Raw genomic sequence first — 24,540 nt, forward strand, 5'->3', positions numbered from 1 at the left:
TAGAAGGATAGGGGGGGACCATAATTTGGTTAAAATGGTGTGTGTTGGGGGGCCGGCTTGTGAATTTTTATCCCCTCTATCTCCTCCCCCCAATACAACTACTACTTATATACCACTTTTGAACAGTTTCCAAAGTGGTTTGCATAGAAAAATAAATAAATAAGATGGTCTTTTTCCCATCTAAAAAAAGAAACTTAAGTTAGACACCCACAACAGCCACTGGAAGGGTGCTGTGCTGGGCTGGATGTGGGGCCAGTTGCTCTCTATTAAATATAAGTGAATCAACATAGGTGCCTCTTTGCTCAGTTAGCAGGGGTTAATCCAAGGCCAGAATTAACCAAAGAGCACCAACAAATGAAAACCATCCCCCACAGACCCAATGGTGACCATCAGGAAATGACCGCTCTAAGACAACCAGAACAAATATTGGCTCAGATCCAAGGGTAGGGAAAAGCTGCTTTCTCAGAAGGCAGAAGCTGACCAGCAAGGCTGGAAGGAAGGAAAGGAATACAAAGGCTTGGATAGTGCTTCAAGCAGAGAGGAAGTGTCATGCAAAAATGGCACAGGATAGGGGGGGGGGGCAAAAATAAGCTTTGCAAGAGCTGCTATTTCTTAGCAACAGCTGATTAGGCCGGGGAAACCCCTTTCCAGACCAGGAACCGCTGTCTGACCTTGCAAGTCAAATCCCTCCGAGATGAGCGAGTAAGCAAGGAATGCAGCCAGGTTTGGAAAAGGGGCTGAGCATAATCCAGGGAGGGGCAATCAGGCAGTGTGGGAGGCCCCCCCTTCCAGTTAATTCTAGTGGGGGTTAAGAGAGCGGGGCTGGGGGTGGCCACCCTGCCCAAAGGACAGCCCTGGGCAGATAGAACTGCAGGAAAGCTTACCCCACTGCACAACCAACCACAGCACCTGTTGTCCTTTGCTGCACGAGGCCCCGAATCCTAGATTGCAGAAACGGGCTGAGCCCAAGAGAGATCCTGCTGGCGGAAATCAGGGTCCCAGGAAGTCGTCTCCTGCTTTCCAAACACAGGGCTGTGTTCTGCAGCCTCCTGCACGGTCGGTCCCAGGCTCCAGCATCTGTCGACAGCAAACAGACCCAAACCTGTGCCTACCTCCAGGAGGCTGGCCCAGCTTCAGCGACTTGCTCTCTTTGGTCAAATGGCTTAATTAGGCCAGAGGGCTTCCCCCTCCCTCCGGGTGATAATTTGCACTTCCCTGCACGCCTTTCCAAATGTCCACAGATGTCTTCAGGACAGCCAAACTCCTACCCACCCCTGGAGAAATCCCGATCGTGAATATGCAGATTTCTACAAGTGCACCAAGAAGATAAGCTCATCTCTAATCACTGGAATTTGTTGTGGGGCTGGAGACTTCCTGGCTACTGAAAATACAGGAGAGCTGGTGAACATCGGAATGTCCCTGCTGGCTTAGTCCATCTGGTCCAACATCCTCTTCTCACCGCAGCCCCCCAGATGTCCCAGGAAGCCTAGCAATGGCACATTTAGACCAGTAGGCCTATCTGGTATCAAGAGGCATCCTGCCTCTGGACCTGGAAGTATTGTATCATCCCAACGTAAGCAGCCTTGGCGCTCCAGCGGCTGCTGAATTACAACTTCCATCATTTTCACTTAAACTGTGAGACGAGTGGGGCTTCTAAGGCCCAGTTTGCAGATGTTCTTTTAAGAATTGGCAGTCCTTCTGCAGGCTTTTGTGGGAATCTTAAACCACGTTATGCAGCTTCTCCCTTCCTCTTGCCCCGATTTCATGGCCCTGAGCACTTGTGAAGACTTAAGAGTGTGAATGTGTGACCCTGCAAAGATTGAAAACCTAGATGTGTGCTCAATTAATTAACAACAACAATAGGGTGCAATTATTACAATTGCACCCTATTATTATTATTAGCCTCCATCCCTTCCGCCCATGTAGGTGGCATTGGGCTGTGAAGGGGCATGGCTTCTACTGGGCAATCAACCCAATGGCATTCCAAAGTCACTCTGAACGGCCTCCCAGAGGAAGGGCTTCTACTGAAGTTATCTCAAACAGGACAAACAAAAAGATGAACTTCAGCGATCATTTCTGAGGCTGCTTCGCCCTCTGCTGGTCACAGCACAGAATTTTGCCTGAATCTCAACGTTCCTACGAGTAGTGGCCATTCCCACTAATCGAAGCCTCAAACATTTTGGGCTGGAAAGAGAGATTAAGCCACGTCCAGATAACCCCCAGGATTTTAGCACGCTGAGGGGCAGAGGCCAAGAGGAGGGCAACACTGCAAAAGAAGTTTTCTAGGCAGAAAGGCTGCAACCCCTCTTGGCCTCTGCCCCTCAGCTGGCTAAAACCTTGGGGGTAATCTGGACATTGCTCCACTTTCCTTTCCACCAAAAGGTGCTTGCAAAGGGCTGCTACAAGAATCTGCCAGGCAGCAGCATCCACAGCCAAAGCTATGGGGACTGGAGTCCAACAACATCCGGAGACCCAAGTTTGAGAATGCCAGCACTGGATGTGTGGGTAGCTGGCAGGTTTCTGTGGGGCCCAACTGCACAATCCAAAGGGGTTGTGGCCAGCCCCCAGCTGCAGAAGGAGGATGCACTCAGTGCCCAACCTTGAGACTGCAGATGTTGTTGTTGGGCTACAACTCCCACCACACTCAGCAGTGTTCCCTCTAACAGGGATTCCCAGATGTTGTTGACTACAACTCCCAGAATCCTCAGCTGCAATGCCTTTTGTGTGGGAGATGATGGGAGTTGTAGTCCACAACATCTGGGGATCCCAAGGTTGGGAAGCCCTGTCCTAAACCCCCACCACCCACCCCAATGAAGATAACTCTTGGAAAACGGGAGAGACAGAAAGGAAAGACACACAGACATATCTGTAGCTTATTCACAGCTTTTATTCTTCCAAATCTACTTGAGACCCCACTGACCTTGGACGATTGAACCTTACAGTACCTGGTGGCAGTGGTGTGTAACAGCTTGTGACGACCTGCGGAAAAAACGGCCACACGCATCTCTCTAGCTTCTAAAAAGAAAATTTCCATCATGTGGAGAAGAAGAAACCCAGAGAGGTCATTTGAAGAAGGGCCTTTCATTTTAGAAAAGACGACAAATGGTCTCTCAAATAATAAGAAAGGCAAGAATAGTTCCATGGTGGAGGTGTAAAATGAAAGGAAGCAAACCCCTTTGCCAACCCCAGGTTCCAGCGTGCCTTCCCCTCCGTCCCCCCCCCCGCAATTCCTGACTCCATGCCGGTTTGTTTTCTTTAAAAAATAGACTTTAAAAAATAATGCTCCATAAAAATACTATTGTTCCTAGTCAAACACAGATATTGCAATATCAAGAGTTAACTGCTTGGTTTTTGCTTGCTATAAAATGTGGAAAGAGTATCGTCACACTGACAGATGTAGAAAAAAACCACAAAGAAACATCTAGAGTATCACAAAAGCCGGTACAAAATGAGCCGGGGAGGGGCAAGAAGAGAGGAGAGAGAGAAAGGGACTGCATTGCTTGCCGGTGGGCAGGGTGACTGCCTGCCCTTCCTTGGGGGGTTCTTTGCGAAGTGCCCTGGTGGCATTTCCAGCATTTGCTGCTTTAGTGGCAACAGCAGACAACCTGCACCTAACCGTGCAATAAATAGTCCTACGGCGTTCAGATGTCCCATGCTCTGTTTCAAATAATAATTAAAAAACGAGTTAACAAAAACACAGGTGATTAAATTAAAAAAAAAAAATCTTAAGAGAAATGTTCCACAAAATGTATTGTTGCTATATAAACCGCCAACGGAACAAGGGCCAAAAGGGACTAAAATCTTAAGAGCCTCTTAAGAAAAGACGTCCTCCGCACAGAGGGACGGAATGTCCAGTCGGAAGTACAAACGGAGTGCGGCGAGGCGGCTGTTGTGCTCCTCCGTCCCGCCGGCTGTCTGTGTGGGGCTGCCGGAGCGTGCTCCCTCTGGAGACGAAGGAAGATCCCACCGGGCTGGACCAGGCAGGGCGGAAGCCGAGGAAGGGGGTGCCTACTTGCTAGCGGATGCTGAGGGGAGGGTGAGCGCGGTGCCTCCCTGCCGCGAGGACAGGCGCCCGCGCAAAAGGCCAGCGAGGCCTGGCAAGAGTCCAGTCTGCCACTCAGCGGTTACCTTCAGTTCTCGGAGAGGGAGAGGGCCAGGGCGGCTTGCAAAGCGGCCTCCTCGTCGATGTTATAGTCCTGGAAACGAGGAGGAGGAGAAGGCGACCGTGAGGAAGCAAGGCGGGGGGGGCGCTCCTCCCTCCCCAGAACCCCGTGTGTGAAGTGGGTGTCTTTCCTGGGGCCTGGAGGAGGCAGAGCGTGGCAAGGGGGAGGAGGATTCCCTGCCCTCCTGCTTCATGCACAGCGATGCGCTGCCGCAAAACCTCCACCGGATTAGCCACCTCCCTGTGCTCACAGCTCCTCTGCACTCGCTGGGCCCTGCACTCGGAGCTGGGAGAGCCGTCCCCTGCACAGCCTGCCAGGCTAAGCTGTGCACAGCCGCCCGAGGGGCAGAGGCAAGTCAAACCACTCATGCAGGCACAAGCGAGCACACAGCCCTCTGTCCAGAAGCATCAGGCCAGGCCATCTAACGCAGAAGGGCCTTCGAAGGGGTCCCCGAATCTAAACACTGGGATTCTAGGAAGATCGGCTCTTTCAGAGGGATGGTTCCAGGAAGTTTGGAATGCAGAAGGGATATAATGATAGCAGCGGCACAAAGCCTTGCAGCAGTAACAAATATAATCCCATGAAAGGGCTCACACACTATTGGGATCTTCAGTTTATACGGGGTGGTGCTAGATCCCAAGTGTGAATGTCTGTTCCAGAGCCCCTACAACGGGAGTGGGAAGAAGACAGATCAGGAGGGATGGGTAGGCTTCTGGGCGATTTGCAGCAGACTGGTTAGGGTTCCCGATTCCCAATAATTTAATGACAACAAATAAAAGCTTTCTTTTAAAGATCTGCTAGGGCTGGCCTGGTACTAACTGCTTCTCTCTCCAGTCTCAAAAATACCATTTTGCAGGTATTTTATCACCTGTAAAATAGGAGCATTAACTGGTGTGAGGTCTTTGTGCAGCTCTGCTGGCCAGCTCTAAAGTGTTGTGTTGGAACCCTTGCTCTGTAGCGACTCAGATGTGAGCCTGAACCACCACCACCACCACCACCACCACCACCACCACCACCACCACCACCACCACCCCCAAGCCATCTTCCACTTCAAGACTCCGGGTTCTTATCAACCAACTAACCGGCCCCCAGACGTTAACTCTGGCAGCAGTACGCACCACAAATGTGTCGTATGAGAACTTGTGCCGGTGGAGGAGATGCTGCAGGAAGTTGGCGCTTTTATAGCTGGGATCACCCCAAGGCATGGCTGAGCAGACGGGGCACACCTGGAGCACACGGGGCAGGGGAGAGAGAATGGGAACGTCAACCAAAAGGGAGGGGAAGAGCAGCTGCAGCACCACCACTCACTCCCGAGGGTCAGCACAGCACACTAAAGGCAGCCGGGGGGGGGGGGAATGGCCCACACCAGGATGGATTCCTTCTAGACAATGTGTAGATTCAGCTCCCGAGAGGAGGAACCTAGGAAGTTCAGAGTCAGACCCTTGGTCCGTCTAGCTCAGTCTCGTCTACACTGACTGGCAGCGGCTTCTTCAAAGTTGCAGGCAGGAGTCTCTCTCAGCCCTATCTTGGAGAGGCTGCCAGGGATCGAACTTGGGGTCAGTGTTCCCTGGAATAGGAATTCCCAGATGTGGTGGACTGCAACTCCCATAATCCCCAGCCAAAGGCCATTGCAGCTAGGGGTGCTGGGAGTTGTAGTCAACCACATCTGGGAATCCTTGTTACAGGGAACACTGCTTAGGACCATCAGCAATCAAGTCCTACAGTGGACTAGTGTCAGGACGAATCACAGCAAATGCCCGCTGAAACACATGGATTCCTTCCGAAAGACCATAGGAATGCATGGAAATGGCCATTCGGAAATTCAATGAGTTTGATGGCCGTTTGCAAGGAACCCATGCATTTCAGTGGGCATTCCCTCTCATTCATTTTAGTCCATTCCCTCAAGTCTGCATGACCAGATGCATGGTGGTCAAATGGACTAAGAACATGGGAAGCTGCCTCCTGAGTCAGACCCATCCAGCCCAGTATTGCTTACACAGACTGGCAGCAGCTTCTCCAAGGTTTCAGGCAGCAGTCTCTCCCAGCCCTACCTGGAGATGCCGTGGCTTGAACCGGAGGTCTTTTACATGCGAACAAACAGATGCTCTTCCACTGAGCTATGGCTCCATCCTCTAAAGGCAATATCTTACAATGCTCACATATGTAGTCACACCTATCCAAAGGCAAACCAAGACCGACCCTGCTTAGCAAAGGGGACCATTCACGCTTGCTACCAGCAGACCAGCTCTCTTCCCAAAAGAGTACAATGTCAACACTTGGGCAATCCAGGAAGCACCTTAAACGCATATAAAAGAGCCCGGGTTGTTTTACAGAATATTCTGCAAGACGGTTTTCTGGGAAACTTTGATACGCTAAGTTTAGCATGTTTGCTTACGAATACAAATATTTATATACTGCTTTTCAACAAAAAGTTCCCAAAGCAGTTTATATAGATATGGCTCCCTGTCCAAAGGGCTCACAATCTAAAAAATAAACACAAGACAGACCCCAGCAACAGCCACTGGAGGGATGCTGTGCTGGGGATGGAGAGGGCCAGTTGCTCTCCTCCCCCTGCTCAATCTAAGAGTATCACCACTTTAAAAAGATGCCTCTTTGCTCAGTTAGCAGGGGATAATAATATACATATTTTAATGTTTACTGGTTTTTACTCTCTGTTTGGTCAATGACTGTAAATAAAATTACATTACATTACATTACAATAATGACTTATAATCCGCTTGACTTATAATCAAGAAAACTAAACACCCAAAGTGGCTAACAAAAAATAATTAGTACACATTAAAAGCCGTTAAAGAAAATAGGGCAATATCCAGATAATTCATGTTTAAGCACTAACTTTAAAGTAAAGTGTGCCGTCAAGTCGGTGTTGACTCCTGGCGCCCACAGAGCCCTGTGGTTGTCTTGGGTAGAATACAGGAGGGATTGGCCATTGCTTCCTCCCACACAGTTTGAGATGATGCCTTTCAGCATCTTCCTATATCACTGCTGCCTGATATAGTAGCAGCAGGGATTCGAACCAGCAACCTTCTGCTTGTTAGGCAAGCATTTCCCCACTGCACCATTAGGTGGTTTCATGACTAACTGAAGCCCTATTAATTTCAATTTCAATGGGACTAATTTAGTCTGGATGTTGACCAACAGAATAACCACCACCATTTAAAACAGCCAACAGCAGAGGAGAAAGCAACCAGCACCCAACATGCACCTCTCCTCCATCTCAAGCTGCTTTTGAAACAGTCCCTGTCGTGAGATTCACGGGACTCAGAATATGCATCTCTGGCTGGCTGGAAGGCGGGCTACCAAACAGAACGGGTACCTCTTAACGTGCTCCAGAGAGGGGCATGTGATGCTCCCTCCCCTCTCTTTCCTTCTCCCGTGGAAGAAAAGCAATGCAGCTTTGCCTTGACCCAGAGAGGCTGAAGAGAGATTAAATGAACCAGAAGGAGCACTCTATGCCTGGAAGCAGACGTGTGCAAACCTCCGGCTCGCCTGCTCTGTGTGGGAGCCCATTCAAATGCACACAGGCTTACAGTTCACTGGAGGTCAGGCTCCCTCCGGCAGGAGTATTCCTGCTCCTGAATTAGCAGGTGATATGCAGAGAACGGTCACAGCTCACTGCCCAAGGAGCAGGGGACTTGGGTGTGGGCACAATCCGTGACCTCTGCCATGAGCACTTGGGGGGGGGGGGAGGAGACGACGACCACCACCACGCCCTTTAACATGCCAAGGGTTTTCTCTCTTGCAAGGCTTTGGAACCCAAGAGAGGAGCCCCTCAGCCCCCCACATCTGTATCGGAGGGCTGGGCTGGGGAGGAGGCCATGCTCCGGTGCCAAATCTGCGCATGCACCACTCACCACTTTGTTGGGGTCATTGCGGTGGCTCTCCATGCAGTGCTTCACCAGCTCCTGCTGGTCTAGGTTCCGCGCTCCACAATAGGGGCACACAAACGTGGACCGGTTTGGGATATTGCTGCAAAGGGTGGGAGGAGAGGGAGGGAAAAAAAGGGCAGTTCACAGGTCACATAGAGGCAAGAATCAGCCTTGGCTTTGCACATAGACAATCAGCCCCATCCTGGAGAGAATCTATCTATGTGGTCGCTAAGAGGCCGGAGAGAACAGCTGGTCTTGTGGTAGTCAGCATGATTTGTCCCCTTAGCTAAGCAGGGTCCGCCCTGGTTGTATATGAATGGGAGACTACATGTGTGAGCCCTGTCAGATCTTCCCCTCAGGGAATGGAGCCGCTCTGGGAAGAGCATCTGAGGTTCCAAGTTCCCTCCCTGGCAGCATCTCCAAGATAGGGCTAAGAGAGAAACTCCTGCCTGCAACCTTGGAGAAGCCGCTGCCAGTCTGTGAAGACAATACTGGCCTAAATGGCAGCTTCCTATGTTCCTAAGAGTTTTTTTTGGGGGGAGTGCATCCTCTCCTGACCTTAAAGTTATCCCCCACCCCCGCCAAATGCTTCAAACCGCCCGTGTTCGAACCTGTTTGGGGGGCTGTAAAAGGGCCTCCCAAAGAGGTCCGTGCACACCCCTCCCCTCCCCTGTCCTTTGCCCCCCGCCCCCACTGACTAGGCTGCCCCAAGAGGCGAAGAAACGGATACCTGGGAATGGGCTGGGAAGTGGGGACAACAGGAACAAACTTGGGACAGTTGGCCATCTGCTCCTGAACCTTCGCACAGGACGTGATGTGGGACCGCATCTTCGCAAGCGTTACCTGGAGGGCCAAAGAATGCAACAGATCCACAAATTATGTCTCCAGATCCTCTTAGAGGTTTCCATGTATGTGTCCCGTGTTAATTAAGCGAAATGGGAAACTCTGGTCATTTTGCCTACCAGGTCACTGTCAAAGGTTTGAGTTCTGGAGTTAAGCGGCCCTTTTAAGGCCAACAAGGAACTGGAGTTCCACTCCGAGCCGTTCTCCCTGGGACTGATCTTTATCCCCCGGAGAGGTGGAGGCGCGTCTCTGCCAAGCCACAGACCCCCAGCCACTCCCTGGCGGCCTCCGTGTGGCTCGGGAGGAGAAGGGCTCCTGCCAGAGGTCCCCAGGGTTACCTTTTTGCTGCACCCTCGGCAGGGGGCCTTGAAAGAGGACAGCTGCTTCTCCACACTGGAGGCCTTCTCCACCTTCTTGGGGTCAAAGGGCATTCGGCAGAGCGGGCACAGAGGAGACGGCACTTGGAGGCAGGGCTGCAGGCACTCCCCACAGAACCTGGAAAGAAAACGGAGACTTGATGGCACTCAAGGAGAGCCCTAGGAGAATCGCACATGCGCACTTGCTGGGCCAGCAGACTGGGCCAGGAGGAGGCTGCTGGCAAAGCTTTGGGGAAAGAGAGCTGCAGAAGTGGTAACATAGGAAGTTGCTTGAACCAAGTCAGAGCTCTGGCCCATCTAGCTCAGTATTGTCTACTCTACACTGACTGGTGGCGGCTTCTCCAAGGTTCCAGGCAGGGATCTCTCCCAGCCCTACCTGGAGATGCTGCCAGGGATCGAACCTGGGACCTTCTGCATGCAAAGCAGATGCTCTAGCACTGAGCTGTGGCCCCATCCCCAAAGGTGGCCTCCATGGGTCTCCTATCCAGCCACTGACCACACCAAGACCTGCTTAGCTTCAGCAAAGGTGGCTGTCTCCAGTGCCCTTTGACGACCTGGAAACAATCCACAGATATGTCCCGGCTCTAAATTCCGACGGTGCCCATTGTCTCTAGTCCTTTCCAGTTACTCAAGCTCATATAAGCCCCAGCCAAGTGGTATTCCTGATGAGGGGCTACAAGAATGAGGGGCTATGAACCGGATGAGGGGCTACAAGAATGTGAGCAACGACCCAAAAGGCCTCGGGGGGCAGAGAATGCATTGCGAGTGCAGAAGGCACTTTCAGGAACTGCGGTGAGGCAGCAGGCCAGCGAACAGAGTTCACTGCATCAGGGAAGTCTTGTCTTCAGAAGCAGAGCCTTTGATCGGAAGGCAGGGGAAAGAACTCTACCAGAGAACCACTGGGCTGGAAACGGAGCTCAGGGCGACACGAGGGAACTCACAAGGCAGAAAGGATCAACCACAGCCTCACTTGCTCGCTGACTGGCCTTCTGGGATACCTCACCCAATCTCCTCCTCCCGCGCTCCTGCTCCACTGGGCAAATGCAACCGTGTTTCCACCTTTCCAAGAGAACGCACTGCTGCCTTATTTACTTTCAGAGGAGAACCTCCCAGGCTATTCTGCCCTTATCCAGCAGCATTTCTGCTCCAAAATATTTCACAGCAGGTCAATTCAAAGACGAGGTGGTGGGAAGGCCTTTCCCACAGTTAGTCATCGGGGAAACTGGTGGCCGCAATCTTGTTACTCCTTCACTACTATATTTTAAATGGGTGCAAGGCACTGTACAGAATACAGCATGACAGAGTCTCTATCTAGAGCGCTTCCAGTCCGCCTTAGGTGGACAAGACTGGGATGGAGGTGGTGGTTTAAAAAAAAAAAAAAGACCAGAGACTGTCCATGAAGAGAGGTGGGGGCCCAAAATGCCAATGGGGAAGTTCTCCAGTCTCTTCTGGAGAGCAGCAGAGGAAAGCTACGGCAACTGATAGGCCATCTTAAGTGGGAAATGCAGGGAAATGCCTGACTAACAAGCAGAAGGTTACTGGTTTGAATCCCTGCTGGTCTGTTTCCCAGACTATGCGAAACACCTATATCGGGCAGCAGCAATATAGGAAGATGCTGAAAGGCATCATCATCTCATACTGTGTGGGAGGAGGCAATGGCCAACCCCTCCTGTATTGTAAGAAATGGAAACCACAGGGCTCTGTGGGAGCCAGGAGTCGAAACTGACTCAACGGCATACTTTACCTTACCTTATGGCAACTGATACGACCCAATAGCAACTGACCCAAAGGCACGGATACGACCCAATTTAACAAGATGCTACTTACACAGCAATAAAGGGTGTCTTAGGCAAGAGGAAGAAGTGAACCTCCAGGATCTTTCTGTTCCCCAAAACAGTGAACCTCAAATCTGCCTGTGGTGCAAGCAAGCAAGCAAACCCTGCCTCCCCTAGTCTTGCTCTGCTCAGGTCAAAAAGATTCAGGGACAAGGTTGATGGCCTCTAATTTATCTCCACAGCATTCTCTCCCATGCAGCTTAAGGTCACATTTCTCCCAGCACCACTGTCTCTTAGGTGTGAACCCCAACCCTGTACCCAAATTCATCCGTGAAGTAAGCCGTTACTTACAGCCACTGTTATAGGACAACTACCAGCTGTGAGTGAGTATATCTGACAAAGATATAAAATACAGTTTGGATTCAATGGATCTGAGAGGCTGCATTCACTTCCACAAACACATAAGAACAGCCCTGCTGGATCAGGCCCAAGGAAGCCCATCTAGTCCAGCATCCTGTTTCACACAGTGGCCCACCAGATAACACACCTCTCTTTGCCCTAGTCTGCAAGGAGTTGCTCGCCAATTAGGCCTAGGTTATCACCTGCCACTTAAGGTGATTTTTAAAAAGATATTAGCTCAAGTAGTTTACCGTGTGGCAAGCATCTGCATCACCCTGAGCCCACTGGAGAAAGAGTGGAACAGAACAAATAAGTACACATATAAACAAAGAAGCTGCAGCCAGCCTCTAGAGAAACACCACCTGCATGAAGCATATTTGCAGACACACATTTGTTGCATTCACATTATTTGGGTGTGCACATATAAGACTCCCTGTCCCCCTCCTCAACACACCTAAATCATCTAAGGCCTGGAGCTCCCGTGTCCTGCCTCTCGTCTCCCTAAGAGGTCCTGCAGCCGACCTCTTCATCTTGGCCTTGATCTCCTCCTCTCTTTCTCACCTCATGTAGGCTTTATCGCCTGCTCCCCCCCACCGAGCCCCCAACATGAAGATCTGCTCTAAGCTAGACCCCTCCACTACACCCCTACTAGACTTGCATCACCTTCTAGCCACCTGCACTCCCCCATTTTATGCCAAGCCCTTGTGGGACCCCCGGCTTACCCTCTAGACTCTGCTACCCTCCCTCCACAAGCACCACCTGCTTTACATGCAGACGGTCCCCAGTTCACCCCCTGCCCCTGGCAGCATTTCCAAGTAGGCCTGGGAAATACCCTTGTCTGGAGAGCCACTGCCAGTCAGTGTAGACAAGGCTGAGCTAGGCGGACCTATGCAGACTCAAGAGATGGGGATGCTGTTCGGGGGCACAGCCCCTGCTTTCCATGCAGAAGGTCCCACGAGCAGGTTCAGTCCCTGCAGCACCCCCAGGCAGGGCTGGGAAAGACTCTTGCCTGGGACGTTAGGGTGCTGTTACCAACCAGCATGGCCAAGACTCTGACCACCTCTTAGGAAGGGGCAGCAGCCCAGTGGCCGGGGCTCTGCTTCCCATGCCGGAGGCCCCACCTGCTGGTTCAGTCCCTGCAGGCAGCATCTCCGGGGAGGGCTCAGTGTTCCCTGCAACAGGGATGCTTGGATGTGGTTGGCGACCATTCCCAGCACCCCCCCAGCGGCAGCGCCTTTGGCTGGGGATCAGGGGAGCTGTAGAGGGAGCAGCATCTGGGAAATCCCTGCTGCAGGGAAGACTGGCCGGGCTGGGAAGGGACCCAGGCATGCTGCCAGTCAGTGTGGGCAGCCGACTGAGCAGCTTTTGGAGAAGGGAGGGAGGCAGAGGCCCTGCTGGGGGATGCCCGCAGGCAGGTTCCCTCCCTGGCAGCCGGGAGAGACCTTGCCTGCCTGAACCCCTGCAGGGCGGGTGCTGCTGCCAGTCAGAGCCGTCAGTGCTGGGCTGGGGCTCCGACTCAGCTGCCAGGCGCGCCTGCCCCCCCCCGCCCCCCCCCCCTCCTCACGTGTGCCTGCAGGGGGCGATGCGGACGGCGCGCTGGTAGACCTCCAGGCAGATGGGGCAGCTGAACTGGGCCTCCAGGGCGGCCCCCTCGGGCGGCGGGGCGGGAGGCGCGGCGGGCGGGGGAGGGGCCTCGCGGGACCCGCCGCCGCCCCCCGCCGAGACCAGCAGGCTGCGGAACATCGCGGCCGCCATGGAGACCGGAGCGCGCGGGGCGGGGGGGAGGCGGCAGGGGCAACGGCAGGAAGCGGAAGGGCCGCGCGTCACCCGGCCGCGACGGCTGCAGAAGGGCGGGGCAGGGGGAGGGGAAGAAGAAGGGCAACGTCATCCGGGCGCGTCTGCCTCCCCTGAGAATATAGAGTCAGGATGGATAGACTCACACGCAGCGTGTCTCTTTCCGGAATATTTTGCTTGGGCCGGGGCGGGCGGGCAGTGAAGGCTCGGAAATGGCTTTTCCTAGGGGAGGAACATCGATTCTTAATCACTCTTTAAAAGATGCACATGCATTTGTATGGTTTCCGAGTTGTATCTGGGACACCTATCACGAAGTCACCCCGGAATACGAGCACAGCTTCTGAGTCTCTGCAACAGGTCTATGCGCCGATGACGTTGTCAGAGTGCGCCGGAAGTTGGGAGGTCTGCTGGGGCGCGGAAGGGGCTGCCCCACGTGGCGGAGATGTGTGAGGCCGAGGAGGGCGGCTGCGGCGGGGGGCAGCTCACGAGGCCCCCCCGTGACGGGTGAGGAGGGGAAGGGGTGGCGGCGACCCTCTCTCCGTAGGGCTCGGCAGTCTGGGGGCGGAGCCGAGTGGTGCAGGCTTTGATTGGCCAAGGGGCATGGCCTAGATTGGCTGTGCCAGGTCGTGGGCGGGGCCAATAGAAGTCAAAATAGAAGTCAATAGAAGTCAAAGATCTGCTTTTGTTCAGTAAAAAATCCATCTCTGTTTTTAGACTGTGATTAAAACCAAAATCGAATAAATAAATAAAACAAAATTCGGAGGAAAAACCTGGTTAAAACCCTAATTAAAAGAAACTTTGGTAGCAAATCTAGCAAACCATCACTACTACCAAAGCAATTACAGTTAGTTAGTTATTTTATTTAGTGCATTTATATACTGCCCCATGCAAAAAGTTTTGGGTTGTGCCATCTCCAAAGGGAGGTTGCAGAGCTGGCAGAGGTGTGGAAAAGAGCCACTAAAAACGGAGCCTAATGGAGGTTTACAAAATGACGTGACTCACGGTATGGAGAAAACGGATCTTTATAAAGTGTCCACCATCTGTTCATGCCACTAGAACCTGTGGCCATGCAGTGAGAGTGATTGGCAGGAGAGCCAGGACAGACCAAAGAAAGCCCCACAATGCATAGTTAACTTGTGGAACTCATTGCCACAGGATGTAGTTGTGTTCACAGGCTGCGATGGGTTCAAAAAGGGGGTTAAACACATTGATGGACGATGACTGCTAGCTTGCACATGTGCTCTCAGTCTAAGCTCTTTGGAATCTGACCCTCCTTTCCATCTTCCAAAGCTGCCTGCTGAAGTGCATGAAGTGCAAAGAGGGTTCACCGGTGCTCATCATTCGTGTTGGAGATGCTTTTTGCAAGTAAGTGTGACGGACAGGAGTCCTGCCTTAGCAGTTGGCCTTGGGAGCATCAGCTGCCTTTCTCTGGAAACTTTCTGTGCTCTCCTGCAATGCTGCAGGACTTTTGATGCTGCTGGGGGACCGGTGGGGTTTCTGCCACAGTCACCAACCTTCGTCTTCATGCCATTTTTACATGCATCTGTTTTGGTTTGTAGGGCCTGCTTCAAGGATTACTTTGTCCACAAGTTCCGTGCCATGCTTGGAAAGAATCGCTGCATTTACCCTGGAGAGAAGGTCCTGCCTGGTTATTTCCTAGAGGGGGGAGAGAACAGCTAGGAGTGACAGATGATAAACTCTCCATATATTCTTTCTTTGCTGCAGGTCCTCCTTGCGTTTTCAGGTGGGCCTGCCTCCAGTTCAATGGTGCGCCAAGTGGAAGAGGTAAAATTCCCTAACTGTTTTGCAGGATTAACAGGGAGGACACGGAAAGAGTTTATGCGGGGATTGCAATTTAGTGGAGCTGGTGTCAACTTGTGGGACAGGCCCTTCGATGCGGGGAGAGCCCCCAGTTTCCATACAAAGAGAGTTTTTCTGTAGCAGGCACAGTCTCTTACCTCCCCACCACAAAGTTTTAGCTTTGCAACTCCCCAAACTGCTGCTGTAAACACGGCAGGTGCAGGAAGGCAAGGTAGATAGGAAAGCTGCTGGCTGAAGCCGCTTCTGTCTCCTTCCCTGTCTTTAGAGGTGAGAGGGAGGAAAGATTGAGACACCCTATTCTAATTATTCAGGCACAATGGTCAGGGGTGGGGGTTTTGGTGGGCAGATTTGGGGAGGGGTAGGACCATTAGTGCGATCCCACTGCCTCTCCATGAACATGCAGGAGAAGGAGGTACAAAGCTAGATGCTGAAGGATGCAGCACAAGTTCTTGGCCCCAACACCATCTGTTGCTTTCTCCTCCCAGGGCCTGAGCCGAGAGGCAGCCAAGAAACTCCGCTTCAAGCCGGGCATCATCTTCGTTGATGGTAGCACTTCCTCTGTGCCGGCAGGCCCGCCCCCTTTATTTTTCTTCCAAATTTAAAAATGACCACACCCTTAGAAATTCACTCACACATTGGCAATTCTATGTGCCTTTGTGTTAATCTGTACCCTCACAGGGTGCCAGTGAAGTGGGGAGTGTCACAGCTTTGCCGCACTGGGGGTGGCAGGTAGTCTTGGAGAAGGCGGTTTTCATGCTTCCCCAGGCTAGGAGAAGGGAGCACAAGAAACCCCACCTACCCTGGTTCACCTCCTCCTCACCGATTCGCCGCCTCCTCACCTCCTCCTCCAATTTGTTGCCTCTTCCTCCTCCTCACCTTCCCGACTCTATTTCTTGCCATGCAGAGGGTGCTGTGTGTGGGCAGGGCCCAGACACCCGGGAGGAGACCCGCAGACAGGTGGAGACGATCCTGCGAGCCACGGGGTTCCCTTATCACCTGCTGTCCTTGGAAGAGGTAAGACAGACCCACGAGAAGCGGGGGTGGGCAGTGTCAGCCTTCCCCTTTTCTGCATGAGTTTGAGTCAGCCCAACAATGTGAAAGTGTCTCCTTAGACAAAAGCATCTTTTATCTTTTTTTTCATGTGCATCCCATAGTTTGTTTTTAATCTCACATTGGCATTTCTAGACAAGGAACTCATCTTTATATATCTTGTAATTAAAAAGAACAATCAAGCAGCAGGGCATACTGAAGAATAAAGTTTGCTTCCTTGGAAAGGAAAAAGTGTGGGTGTGCACATCATTTGGTGAGCAGGAATCTATTTTTATGTTACTGAGCTGAACGGATCCATCACAGATTCAGTTCCTCCTGGGTATGTAGCAAGGCAAACAATGCTTCTCTCTCTGCACTTGTTACGGCTGACTAGGGGACCCCCCTGGTGCTCCTTTGGCAGGTCTTTGACCTCCCAGCTTCCATCTTGCGCTCCGTTTCCGATACTGCTGCCACTCACGGCCACAGTTACAAGGAAGCCGTGGACGGCTTCATCCAGCAGCAGCGGAAGGAGGCTGGCGATGCTGCGAGGAAGGAACCAGCAGCCACCTCAAACACCGGCCCACCTCCTGTTTCCCGCACAGAAGAGCTGAGCCGCCTCTTTGGGGCTGCGAAGACCCTGACGGCCAGAGAGGAGCTGCTGCAGACTCTCCGGTGAGCCTGCCTTTCCCATCCCAGTCTGGGCTAGAGCGGAGGCAGGTGCACACGGTCGGAAACTGGGCAGGGCAGGGGTCCTCCTACCCAGCTTCGGGGGCTTCACGGGCTCCCACTTCTTGCTGGTGTGTGTGCAGACAGCTAGGCAGGAGGAGCAGGGAGTGACTGCCAGAGAGAGGAGCTGGGGAGGAGGGTGCTGTCCTGCCCAGTGTTTTCCCAAGCTGGCGGGAAATGCTGTCCTCCAGCTCCCCAGTCCTCCTACTCAGTTGTTTGCTCACGCACCATCAAAAATCAGCATCCTAACCATCATGCCAGTGCTCCCCCTAACAGGCATGCCCAGATGTTGTGGACTACAACGCCCAGAATTCTCAAGCAAAAGCCGTTGCAGCTGGGGATTCTGGGAGTTGTAGGCAACAACACCTGGGAATCCCCGTTAGGGGCAACTCTGGTGCTAGGTGGTCCCTTTCCTCTCCAGGAGCCATCTGATCCTGCACGTGGCCCGGACGAACGGTTACGCCAAGGTGATGGCAGGGGACAGCTGCACCCGCGTGGCTGTCAAGCTGCTGACCAGCCTCTGCTTGGGCCGGGGGGCCTTCCTTGCTGCGGACACGGTGAGAGCGGGGGCCGTGCTGTTGCGTAGGGCTCTCCAGCCAACTGGGTCCCTCTTTGCTTGGTTGGTACTACCGTTCCCTTGAGGTTTCCAACCCTGTTGCTGGCTCTGCCCAGTCAATCCAGCCTTCCTCATTCTCCCTTGATCTCTCCAAAGCGCCAGTGGAGAAACCTAGGAACTTGCCTTATACGGAGCCGGACCACGGGTCCCCTCTCGCTCGGCTTCATCTGCACTGACCGGCAGCAGCTCTCTTATGTTTTCAGGCAGGCGTCTCTCCCAGCCCTACCTGGAGTTGCTGCCAGGGACTGAACCCGGGACCTCCTGCCTGCAAAGCAGACGCTCTGCCACTGAGTTCCGTCCCCGTCCCCTCAGGGGAAGGTCACGCCGTGCTCACATGTAGTCTCCCATACAAATGCAAACCAAGGCAGACCCTGCTTAGCAAAGGGGACCATTCGTGCTTGCTCACACAGGACCAGCTCTTCCTCCCTGAGAAGGGGCAGGTTATGTGTCAACGGCTCCCCGACCCACCCCTCTTTCTCCTGCTTCCAAGGGCTTCTCGGACAACCGCTACGGCGGCGTGCTGGTCCTGCGTCCCATGCGGGAATATGCGGCCAAAGAGATTGCCTTCTACAATCGCCTCTTTGGGGTGCCTACCGTCTTCACACCCGCCCTGGACACCAAAGTAAGCAGCTTGCAGCTCTGGGTCTCTGGCAGCGGAGAGTCCAAGCGGAGGCTGAACCGAGTCAGACCCTTGGTCCATCCAGCCCAGGATTGTCGGCTTTGGCCGGCAGCAGCTCCCCTTGGGCAGAGAGGGGTCTTCAAGGCCCCCCTCTAAGTAGAGATGCCAGGGATTGAGCCTGGCTGGGGCTGTGGGGTGGCTACCCAAGTGCCCTTCTGCGTGGCATCTGCAGGGAGAGAGGGAGAGGGAGGCCCTGGGCTCCTCAGCCTCCTCCCTTTCTGCACGGGATGGTAATTCCCCTGCTCCTCTTGCCAGGCCCCCGACAGAGCCAGCATCCACCGTCTGATCGAGAGCTTCCTCTACAAGCTGCAGTCCGAGTTCCCTTCCACCATCAGCACCGTCTACCGGTAAGCTCAGCTCCGGCCGGCTGGGGCAGGGGGTCACCAATGACGCCCAGGGCAGGGCTTCACAACTCTGGCCCTCCCGTGTTTTTGGACTGCAACTCCCATCATCCCCGACTATTGGCCACTGTGGCTGGGGATGATGGGATTTGTCGTCCAACATCATCTGCAGGAAGGCTGACGTCGTACAGCCTTGCTCTAGGAAGGACTCAAGAGTTAAGCCCTCCCAAACTAAGCTCGCTTCCCCCCCCTTGCAAGTAAGGCTGCGTCAACCATCTTCAGATTCTGCAAGCTGAATAAATTACACATTGAGGCCACTGTGTGCAGACTGGCTCATTCTGTGTAACTCACCTTTCTGGGTGACAGAGCCCCATATCCCGATCGCTGGAGGTCTTGCTTAGCCCCCTTTTCTCTTTCTTGAGATTATCGGATTCTTCTTGCAGGACATCAAGTTTGCTTGGGCAGTTCTTGAGGTAGAACCTCTCTTAGTAATGATATGCTTCTTATTTATTGGCAGGCCAAGATGCCGAGATAAGATATGACAGCTAAGCTTTGCACTGCTGCCTGTCCGATCAGGCAGTCTCTATTAATTTATGAGCTATAAACAGGAAGAATGTGAGGGCTGATAATAATACGGGTTAGACTTGTATGGATTAATGTTTATATCTAAGGAGATGTTATCAACAACGTTGATATGGATTGTGTTTGGTTTGGTTAATTGGACTGTATTGTTGTTTGTTGTGATTACTAGTCATAGACTGAACTAAATTGCATTCATCCATTCATTCTCGGAGCAATTAAACAACACTTATCTGATTCTTTAGCTGCTGAATTCTGTGCCAGATAGTAATTGCCCTCGGTGGAAGAAATGCATGCCGCGCTGTTTATGTGGCCTTTCAGTCCAAGGGGGAGTGAAGAGGGGCTTGTTAGAATGGAGGGCTCATGGCCGGAGCTGCTGGCCACTGGGTGTGGGAGGCAGAGGGCCGTCCTGGCTTTGCAGGCCCCTTCACGACCCCTTCTCTGGTCCATTCTGCAGGACAGGTGAGAAGCTTGGCGTGACTCCTCGGGATGCTGCCGCCGATGGACCCACAGAGCTGGAGAAGTGCCTCTTCTGCCTCTGTGCCCTAGACACCAACATCGGTAGGGGGGGTCAGGGTGGCTGCACTGGGCAGTAACAGAGGGAGAAGGTTCTGGCCACTGCTGTACAGGGGGCCGGGGGCCATTCATGGCATCAGAATAGAAAGGGACCCCCAAGGAGAGCTGGTCTTGCAGTAGCAAGCATGAATGGTCCCCTCTGCTAAGCAGGGTCTGTCTTAATGGGAGACAACATGTGTGAGTACTGCAAGACATTCCCCTGAGGGGATGGGGCTACTCTGGGAAGAGCATCTTCCTGCTTGCATGCAGAAGGTTCCAAGTTCCCTCCCTGGCAGCATCTCTGATAAGGCTGAGAGAGCCTCCTGCCTGCAACCTTGGAGAAGCCGCTGCCAGCCTGGGCAGACTATACTGAGCTAGATGAACCAAGGGTCTGACTTGATATAAGGCAGCTTCCTGTGTCCCACTCCCTGCCTTGCAGCACAAGGCCGGATACCACCCCATGCCAGCTCCTTCCCACCCCTCCCAACAGCTCCCACGTGCTGAAGCCGGCACGTCAATTGCAGGGGCTTCTTTTTCTCTCCCTGCTGCTTTACTAAACAGGAATCAAGTGGGGCAAACAGCCCACCTGCTTTCTGAGCCATAGCTAAAGGTAGCCCACACGGGGTCATGTGCTGCCTGGGGTGAACAGCTTCCCGCTTGCAGCCGGAGAAATGGCAAACTCTCAGCAGCTGAGTAGCTGGCCCGTTTCACTCCCTTGCCCCCGAAGACCTCTCTGAGGAAACGCGGCCGCCTCAGCTCGCTAACTCTCCTTTCCTCGCAGTGGGCGGCTCTTCCTTGGAGGCCACGCTGCTGTCGGAGCAGCTGTGCCAGAAGCGCCCGCAGCCTTCTGGAAGCAGCGGCGGCTGCTGTGGGGAAGCCCGGAAGCAGACGGACTGCTGCAGAGGCCCTCTGGGGCCAGGGTAAGGAGCAGCAGGTTGAGGATTCCTGGATCTAGGCCTTGCTACACAAGGAGGGAGCCAGCCAGCCCTCCTGCTACTTGGCTCTCTGCCATCCTACACCCATGGCTTCTTCCACGGGGTGGGGTGGGGACAGAATTATCTAGTTCTACTCCATCTTCCAGCCCCTGAGCAGGGGCCCTCCAGGCAGCTGACTGCCCTAAGACCATAATCAACAGAACAACCCCGAACCGGGGGGGTGCTTGAAACACGATTCGGCTTCTGAATAGTTGCACGACCCCTTTAAAGCCAAGGGCTTCCACAGCCCCATCCCTGATCCTCCACTCGCCACCACTTCCATACCAGGAAGCGTGTTCCATACTTCCATGCTCTCCTCCCAGCTCTCAGTGTGCGCCAGCAACGCTCTCCCCCAGCTGCCCCGCCCCGCACAGCACCGGTAGGCACACGGCCTCTGGGCTTTAAAGGGATTGTGCAGCGATCCGGAAGCCGAATCGCGTTTCGCGCACATCCCTACCCTGAAGGTTGGCAGTCCAGACGCGACCCTCGGCAATGCCCTTCTCCTCCTCTCCCCCCACCTTAGAACTGCTCCCCACAGCGGCTCGCTTCTGCCCCTGCTCTGCTACAGCTGCCGGACGACCCTCAAAGACATGGTAAGTGCCTGGTTGCATCGGCCCCCTCTGGGGTCTCGGGAACGGCGCCATGGCTTTGCCTTCAAGATGGTGGCCGCAGCTGCCTGTGGCAGGGCTCTGAGCTGAGGCCTTGTGGCTGGGGAGGATGGGAAGAGGCGTAAAGTCCCGTCTTCACGTTTTGGTGAAGAGCTGCAATTGGCAGGTAGGTAGGTAGGCAGGCGGCCTCCCTCCATTGGGTGGAGGGCAGAGACCTCTTGCCCTCACTTTACCCAACTGCAGACGGGGTCACGGCTTTGCGTAGCTGGAGCCGTTTGTTCACCCGGACTCTCCCTCCCTCTGCAGAGCTCTTGGGAGTCCCTCCCGCCGTATATCCACTCGGAGGCTGAGGGTCGCCGATGCAGGTACAAGGCAGGGCTAAAGCCTTTGCCGGGGAGGGAGGGAGGGGTGTGGAGGCGCTTGCGGACAGGGTCACACCAGGCCAGGGCCCGGCCCCGACCTCCCGAAACGTAGCCGCCGTCCAGGCAGATCCCCTTTGGGTTTCTTGGGGATGTAACCTGCGGAACGAGATTCCCACGTAGACGGAAGGGCTTGTGTGTGTTCCCATTCTCCCGTGCAAGGTCTGCAATGAAGGCAGAGATCCAGGAGTTCTTGCTGGAAGAGGACGCAGGGGGCGAGGACCCGCCCCTGAGCTGACGGCCAAGCGCCATCCTCACGGCTTGCTGCTCAGAGGCCCCGAGGACCGAAATGAAGGACGCTGAGCGCAGGAAGGTGCCGGCCCTGACCCCCCTGGGGACTCTTCCTCCTCTGCTCCCCTTGCTGGAGCAGACGGCTGAGGGCGCCGTAGCCCTCGCTCCGTGAACCGCTTTTCTCGATGAGAATAGATGGTTTTGAAGCCAGCCGGGGTGGGCAGACGGTTCCAACTGGGCGCAGCCTGATCTCGGGCAGGCCTGATGCTGTCGCAGGCACCCTGCTCGTTTGGAAAAGGTGCACAGTGCTCGAGAATCCGCTTTGCCGGCCCTCTGACAGGGCGGCTCCCCAGAACTCCCCCTTTTAACGGCTGAAGCAGAGAGAGGGGTTTCTGTTGGCTCTGTGGTGGGGGGAAATGGGGGGTCCCGCTGCCTCCCCCGGCTTGATCACACGCGCCCCCCCTTTCTCAGGCAAAAGGCCCAACAACATTAATCCAGGGAGCGAGTGGAATAAGAGCGATGCTGTCCCGATCTCTCCCTGGCAGCCAGCCGTACTGCCGAGAGCCTCTGCAGGTGGGCTAGGCCAGTTGAAGCCCACTGACTTCCCTCCCCTGAGCATGTTCCAGTCCCGGATGTCCCCCCTCAAAGCCAAGAACCTCCACTGCTACATCCCTATACAGGGATGCCTCTCCTCGCCCCGGGTTCCACTGTCTACCTGTAAATGTAGATCCAGTACCAGCCAACACCACAGCTCTTCATTTTCAGTTTTTTATTATATAGATCTGTATAAATAAAACCACATCTTTAGAAAAACGGAGTCCAGCCGCCTCTTCTTCTCAGCAGCTGGGGCTGGCATAGAGCAGGGCCTAGACTGGGGGGTGGTGGGGTTCCAGATTGGCAGGGAGTGTTTGGGGGCACCGTGAGGCCAAAGGGAGTGGGGAAGCCCTGGGCCCCCCAATCAGTGGGGTGGAAGCAGGTTATTGCTGTGCACAGACGCTGGGTTCTCCGCAGCAGAGGGCACCCCCCAGGTCCACTGCAAAGGCCTCTTTCCTCCCCCTCTTGTTTTGCTGCAGATCTATCCAGAGGGGAGCAGCAACGGCAGGTTCAGAGGGCAAGGCACAGAGGCGGCTGCCCGCCATGTTTAAAAAAGAAACCTCCATTTCCAAAAGGGACAGTATTCCCTGCCCCCCCCCGCCTTGCCCAAGGCAGTGGGCAGCAGATATGGCTCAGAAGTAAGGGGGCTGCCCCACCCAGAAAGCCTTCGGCAAAGGGGGTGGAGGAGAGAGGCAGTTTCTGGTTCCACCCGGTGCCTCCTTGGGGTCCCCAGCCCTCTTGCCTGGCGAAGGCGGCTTCACGCCCTCCTTGTGGGTGGAAAGGGCTGCGTCCCGGCCCCGCCTCATTCCTTCTCGCGGGTCCACTTGATCATGGTCTCGGGCGAGCGGTACAGGAAGATGAGCTTGGCGTAGAGCTCCTCTTCCAGCTCCAGCTCGCCCGTCTCGCGCACCAGGAAGATGTCGTGGCACAGCTTGAGGATGCGGTCCACGCAGGGCAGCTCCTCGAACATGATGGAGTGCGAGATCTCACTGAAGAAGCCGCGCACGAATTTGCCGATCACCAGCACGATGGAGACATACAGCCCCATGATCCTGGGAGGAGAGAACAGAATCAGTCTATGGAACTGGGAGGAAACGTGGTGCTAGGGACGTGCTCTCGCCCTCCTGACCCAAACGCTGGCAGGGACTGGGAGTTGCTGGAGGAAATCAGGGAGGCATCCACGAGAGACAGAGCTGCAACAATGGGTGGTTTCAATTGCCCACACATAGACTGGACAAATTCACGTGCGGGTATTGACAGAGAGGCCAGATTTCTAGACATGCTAAGTGCCTGTGCCTTAGAACAGTTGGTCGTGGAACCAACCAGAGAGAGAGAAGGCGACTGTGGATTTAATCCTGAGTGGCCCCTCAGAGGCATCTGGTGGGCCACTATGAAACAGGATGCTGGACTAGATGGGCCTTGGGCCTGATCCAGCAGGGCTGTTCTTATGGCTAAAGGCCACCTCCAGCCTCAGAGGCAAGATGCTTCTCAATCCCAGTTGCAGGGGAACAACAGCAGGAGTGAGGGTGTGCCCTCCCCCTCTTCTTGTGGGCTTCCCGGAGGCATTTGATGGGCCATTGTGGGAAACAGGATGCTGGGCTAGAGAAGCTTTGGGCCCGATCCAGCAAGGCTCTTCTTAGGTAAGCACACCCCTGATTCGACCACCCCCTCTTGGGTTTGCCTCTCCCCTGTCAAACCGAAGACTATTACCAATGCTATTAACTTAGTATCATCTGTATTGGCAGAGAAACCAGAGAAAATAGTCCTCTGGAACTCCTTGCTACAGGATATGGTGATGGCCACCAGCCTGGAAGGCAGGGGCTTGGACAAATTCTCAAAGGCCAGGCCCATCAGTGGCTCCTAGTCCTGATGGTTATAGGCCAGCTCCAGGCTCAGAAGTGGGATGCTTTGAGTCCCGGTTGTAGGGGAGCAACGGCAGGAGAGGGGGCATGCCTTTATCTTCTGGCCTGTGGGCTTCTCAGAGGCATCTGGTAGGAAACAGGGTGTGGACTAGAGAGGCCTTGGCGCTGAGCCAGCAGGGCTGCTCTTATGTTCTTAACCAAGTCCCCAAGACGGGTGGCCCAGTGGAGGGTTGCCAGCTGTTCTTGGACTACAACGCCCATCACC

At 54.2% G+C, this 24,540-nt stretch overlaps 3 protein-coding genes across 12 annotated transcripts in view; 1 reads left to right on the plus strand and 2 right to left on the minus strand.

Annotated features, from left to right (window-relative positions):
* Positions 1-2,867: 2,867 nt before the first annotated feature.
* Positions 2,868-13,582, minus strand: RNF166 (ring finger protein 166). Of its 2 annotated transcripts, none has more exons than XM_053271210.1 (6): positions 13,388-13,582; positions 9,235-9,391; positions 8,784-8,896; positions 8,039-8,153; positions 5,282-5,389; positions 2,868-4,196 (listed from the first exon to the last, which is right to left on the minus strand). In XM_053271210.1, exons 2-6 carry the CDS (start codon positions 9,325-9,327, stop codon positions 4,131-4,133), a joined length of 495 nt encoding a protein of 164 aa, XP_053127185.1. In that variant the 5' UTR covers positions 9,328-9,391; positions 13,388-13,582; the 3' UTR covers positions 2,868-4,130. The 2 variants fall into 2 exon arrangements, with proteins under 2 accessions (XP_053127185.1, XP_053127184.1); XM_053271209.1 differs by lacking the exon at positions 13,388-13,582 and adding an exon at positions 13,012-13,280.
* On the plus strand, positions 13,443-22,469 carry CTU2 (cytosolic thiouridylase subunit 2). 2 transcript variants are annotated; one of them, XR_008311280.1, is made up of 16 exons: positions 13,443-13,745; positions 14,532-14,606; positions 14,801-14,879; positions 14,967-15,026; positions 15,548-15,608; positions 15,967-16,076; positions 16,513-16,763; positions 17,239-17,374; positions 17,924-18,055; positions 18,368-18,459; positions 19,490-19,593; positions 20,369-20,507; positions 21,085-21,154; positions 21,476-21,534; positions 21,751-21,901; positions 22,291-22,469. XR_008311280.1 is itself a non-coding variant. In XM_053271207.1 (15 exons), the coding sequence occupies exons 1-15, from the start codon at positions 13,684-13,686 to the stop codon at positions 21,824-21,826; spliced, it is 1,506 nt and encodes a 501-aa protein (XP_053127182.1). In that variant the 5' UTR covers positions 13,443-13,683; the 3' UTR covers positions 21,827-22,469. The 2 variants fall into 2 exon arrangements, 1 of the variants encoding a protein (XP_053127182.1); XM_053271207.1 differs by having other exon boundaries at positions 21,751-22,469.
* Positions 22,470-22,573: 104 nt separating this feature from the next.
* PIEZO1 (piezo type mechanosensitive ion channel component 1) overlaps positions 22,574-24,540 on the minus strand; it is a 108,328-nt gene continuing 106,361 nt past the window's right edge. For all 8 annotated transcript variants that reach the window (XM_053271201.1, XM_053271197.1, XM_053271195.1 and 5 more), the window contains one exon: positions 22,574-23,465. In XM_053271201.1, coding sequence (XP_053127176.1) covers positions 23,216-23,465 — 250 coding nt within the window. In that variant the 3' untranslated portion in view covers positions 22,574-23,215. The remainder of the gene's footprint in view (positions 23,466-24,540) is intronic.

Source organism: Hemicordylus capensis, chromosome 9 (genome assembly GCF_027244095.1).
Source record: "Hemicordylus capensis ecotype Gifberg chromosome 9, rHemCap1.1.pri, whole genome shotgun sequence".
NCBI classification, from domain to species: Eukaryota; Metazoa; Chordata; class Lepidosauria; order Squamata; family Cordylidae; genus Hemicordylus; species Hemicordylus capensis.

What these genes read in the sequence shown, in the direction of transcription:
- RNF166 (XM_053271209.1), bottom strand. Translation starts at nt 13,202, where the DNA reads ATGGCGGCCGCGATGTTCCGCAGCCTGCTGGTCTCGGCGGGGGGCGGC. An exon ending in GCCGAGGGTGCAGCAAAAAG is followed by an intron (nt 8,897 to 9,234) that starts GTAACCCTGGGG and finishes TTGGCCCTCCAG; the next exon opens with GTAACGCTTGCGAAGATGCG. An exon ending in TCTCATACGACACATTTGTG is followed by an intron (nt 4,197 to 5,281) that starts GTGCGTACTGCT and finishes CCTCGTTTCCAG; the next exon opens with GACTATAACATCGACGAGGA.
- CTU2 (XM_053271207.1), top strand. Translation starts at nt 13,684, where the DNA reads ATGTGTGAGGCCGAGGAGGGCGGCTGCGGCGGGGGGCAGCTCACGAGG. An exon ending in GTTGGAGATGCTTTTTGCAA is followed by an intron (nt 14,607 to 14,800) that starts GTAAGTGTGACG and finishes TTTGGTTTGTAG; the next exon opens with GGCCTGCTTCAAGGATTACT. An exon ending in GAGCTGCTGCAGACTCTCCG is followed by an intron (nt 16,764 to 17,238) that starts GTGAGCCTGCCT and finishes TTTCCTCTCCAG; the next exon opens with GAGCCATCTGATCCTGCACG.